Genomic DNA, 4049 nt, shown 5'->3' with positions numbered 1-4049 from the left:
GATCAAACGTGACGTCTTTCTGTCAGCTAGGAGTTCATTTAAATGGTTTCCTTTCTGACTTTGCTTTAAAATGTAATACAGTACTTATGTGAAAAGGCTGAAGACTGAAGGCTGAAGAGTTCTGGAGTCCAAAACTTATACCATGTATACTGTCTTTGGTCACCTTGACTTTTTTCCCAATGAAATCTGTTGAAACTTTATTAATAAACTATGAACATCTAGAGGTTATAATGAAAAACAATACTTATAAGACACAACACAACTTAATAAATTAAACACATCAGTTTCACAGCTGACATACGTGTGTGTGAGTGTGTGTGGGTGGGTGGGTGTGTGCATGTGTATGTATATATGTGTATATGCCTTTGCAGAACAATTTAAGCACATTTTGTTGGTAATATTGTACTTTTACGTATCATGTATTTGTATAATAACATTGTGATGTGAATATAAGTATTTCTTCCAGCACTGGCTCATTCAGAACATTCACTTTGTGTTTTCAGTTTCTGAGAGCTGAGATGTTGCAGACCTGACAGATTCGGATATTGCTTTATAATCTATCAAGTGACAGCGAAAACATACAGTATTTGTTACTGTTTATTTTCTAGAACATTTAAGTGCGCTAGGCCTTGATAAGACACTGCCAGTTGTGTTAAGGACACAATTAACACAAAACAAACACCTCTCTGTTTCTGTTTCCTTCATTCACATTGAAAAGAACCCACAGTCTTAATCAGTATGTTAAAGTTGCTTTAATTTCTTTTTTTTAAAACATTTATTCCAGGCTGAATGATATCATTACCACAGTTTTGACATGTACATCATTAATATCTTAGTTAAACCATCAGAAAATAAAAACAGCCATAGAAAACATTGTTTGTCTGTCACATCTGGACAGAGGTGTATTTGAAGTCCTGTAAATACCACACATACACGCAAACATGACTGACTCTTAAACATGAGCGTGGACCTTTTTCCGTCAAGACATACCGTATCAGACTGTTCAAATCCCAGAAAGCATTGCACAGGAATTCAAATACAACTTTAGGTCAGGTGTGCAAACTACACTGGAATAGTTTTATTAAAACATTGCAAGACAGAGAGTCATTCACCATTAATAAGAGAGGAAAAACGCTGCTCTTGCCTTTATTCTCCTACAAAACAGCTAGCTATTATTTTATCTTTAAAGTCTGATTTTTACAAGACAGAGAAAAATAAAAAAACATGTTGTGATATGAAGAGTGTTGTAAGAGTTTAAAAACATTATGAAAGGCCATTAATCAGTGACTAGTCCCACAGATCTTAACATCATTTGCATCGATCGTGCAAAAAACACTGTAAAGTACTAGACCATAGGTAGCATTGTTACCATAACATGGACATTTTCATTCTAGTAAAATCACACATGTAAGATTGTCTCGCTAATACGAGAAGTGGTCATTGATTAATAATAACATATTAAAATGCTGTACAGGAAAGGTGGTTGGAAGGTGTTTGAATGTTAGGGCTCTGCTCACTCGGCTAATTACTAGATTCCAGGTTTCTACCTACTACATCACCCATAATGCAAATGGTTTCAGTGTGATGTCAAAGCTGTGGCAGGGTGTGTAGTTACTACAGCTCTAGAAGTGAATGTAAACAGGACAAAAGTAGGGAAAGATAGATTTTTATAAGAAACTGTGGCGTGTGTAGTGAATGTCTGTACAGCATGTATGTGTGTGTGTGTGTGTGTTTCAGGTTTCAATGTGTGTATGAGGGCATGCGTGGCGTCTGTATAGAAATGACTCAGGCTAGATAAGCTGGCCCTTGCTTGTTGCCAGTCAGACACACCGATCACTGTACTTACACACAGTAACACTGAGATAGAGCAATAGCCAATCACGCTGCAGTGATGTCACACACACGGGTTCACGGATACAGTTTTTATACACTGTACAGAGAGTTTTAGAGTGGGAGCAAAAACCACTGGCAGTGTCCCAGGCGGTGTGTTTTACTTCTCCGCCTCGCAAAGTCACCTTGAAGAGAATTTGTGCTTGTGGGTAAAAAAAAAAAGAAAAAAGAAAGAAAAAAGACTCACTACTTGTGGCTAAAGGTTGATCCAAGGTCAGCAGTTAAGAAAATAAAAGCACAGGAAAAAAAACAGTACAGAAGAAAACAAAATACTACAGTTGGTCACAGTATCACATCCCGAATTTCAGCTTATGATAAAACATAAAAAACACCAACTTTCTGTGAATTTAAACACTTTTACATAACATTATTAATCAGGGACATGTTTTTTTTTTTTCAGGTTTCGAAACATAACTTCCACTCAGTAATGATGGAAAGCTGTTTTATTTTTACTGCTTTTAATATTCCTGATCACATCCCTGAATGAAAACAAAACAAAACATTAAAGGAATAAAAACGTCCGTCCCTCAAGTCCTGATCGTCTTCTCTGACCTCGACTGGCTTACATAGCACCTGACAAATGTGTGGTCGCAATTTTCAGTCAGTCTTATTCCATTTCTGTCCACCGTTTTTTTTCCTTTTTTCAAGTGTCTTTCCCATTCCCATAGTATTTACAGTCGGAGGGAAAAGTTTTTCTTCCCTTTTTTCGACACATCTGGAGGCAGTAGGAGAAGAGGACAGAATCAGGCATCCCTCATTATTCAGAGTTTTTTGGCACAGGTTGAGCCTTCTTATGCCCCTCGTCTCTCGCTCCAATTCCCCAAATTCCAAATAGTTATTCCCCAACAGGATTCCTGGCTCATATTCGAAATGCATTAATCGACGCCTGTACTGTATGTGCACGTAAACAAATATGGAGAGAGACATGGACACACTTTTCAAGCTCACGATTCAAGTCTTAGTTAGACGACAATGTTAAGCTAAAGAGAATATGGATGTGTTGGTACTGTTTCTACCTATAAACATGGCTTTCTGATTCACTGGCTTATTATTTATACAGATGTGTCAGCCGATTTGTGTGTGTGTGTGTGTGTGTTTGAGAGATACAGCAAAAAACTTCCATGATAAACACGCAGCACACCACATTTACCAGTTATGATTCAACAGTCTACTTTTCATGAAATCAGAGTAAAGCTCATGTTTACTATTTACAGCTCTGTACAGTGTGTGTATGCATGTGTGTGTGGGCTTGTCTGTGTGTGAGTGTGTGGTCTGAGTGTCAGAGTGTCACGGCATTGGACGGTGAGAGTGGCGTAGCTGTCTCCACTGGAGGGCACTGTGCGGATCCCAGTGGAGGAGGAGAGCATTGAAGAGTGGAAGAAGAAACTGGAGACGGAGCCAAGGCGCTTTAACTGCTGTGCATTGTGGGTATATGGGTTGATCCATCACGGCAGTGGTGGAAACCAGCATCTCGGGGTGTGTGTCCTCTAAGCAGAGGAGTATAACTTATGATCTTCAGGGATGGACTTTTTCCTTTTTGAATAATTGTGGGTGAGAAGTAGAGGTTGACCTTCAAAGTGCAGTCCTTTGCTGAGGTGCTGTTTCTGGTGAACCGGGCGGTGTAATTCCTTGACAAACTGTGGTCCTGTTGGTGCTTTTAAGCTCTGGTGAGCATCACGTTGGATCTTGTTATTGGCTGTGAGAACTGGATTCAGGCAGTACTGGGGTGGACAGATGCGGAACTGGTTTCTAGTGCACTGAGGACTGTGGTCGGGCTGCGGGGTTAGGCCGGCTAGCCGGGTCCAGTTGGTCGTTGGGAACGGAGCGTCGGTTCTGGTCCGGTCGGTTGGTGGCCAGGTACTTTGCTCTCATACTTGAGGTGTACTGGAGAGATGGAGGACAGCGAGGGGAAAAAAGGACGAAGGGGTTTAGAGAAAGAGCGAAGAGGGGTTCAGTGACAAGAGGGAAATATGTCGGGAAAGAAGAGAACCAGAGGGAGAAATTGAAGTGGGAAACAATTAGAAAGTGGAAAAAAAGACAACAAGAGGAAAACGTATGGATTACGATCAAGGCTTATTGACACATAAAGAGAGAGTCATGTAGAAACAACAGTGAAATAATGTACATCATATCAGGAAATGTGATAGATAGATAGATAG

The 4049-nt window shown here is 40.0% G+C and overlaps 1 protein-coding gene across 2 annotated transcripts in view; it reads right to left on the bottom strand.

The window, feature by feature from the left end:
- Positions 1-733: 733 nt before the first annotated feature.
- ttyh3b (tweety family member 3b) overlaps positions 734-4049 on the bottom strand; it is a 23924-nt gene continuing 20608 nt past the window's right edge. For both annotated transcript variants that reach the window (XM_035660201.1, XM_035660202.1), the window contains one exon: positions 734-3774. In XM_035660201.1, the coding sequence (XP_035516094.1) occupies positions 3640-3774 (135 nt within the window). In that variant the 3' untranslated portion in view covers positions 734-3639. The remainder of the gene's footprint in view (positions 3775-4049) is intronic.

Source organism: Morone saxatilis, unplaced genomic scaffold, assembly GCF_004916995.1.
Source record: "Morone saxatilis isolate NCDOM2014 unplaced genomic scaffold, NCSU_SB_2.0 Contig17, whole genome shotgun sequence".
NCBI lineage: Eukaryota > Metazoa > Chordata > Actinopteri > Moronidae > Morone > Morone saxatilis.
The sequence above is the reverse complement of the archived record's forward strand: the minus strand, read 5'-3'. Positions and strand labels throughout refer to the sequence as shown.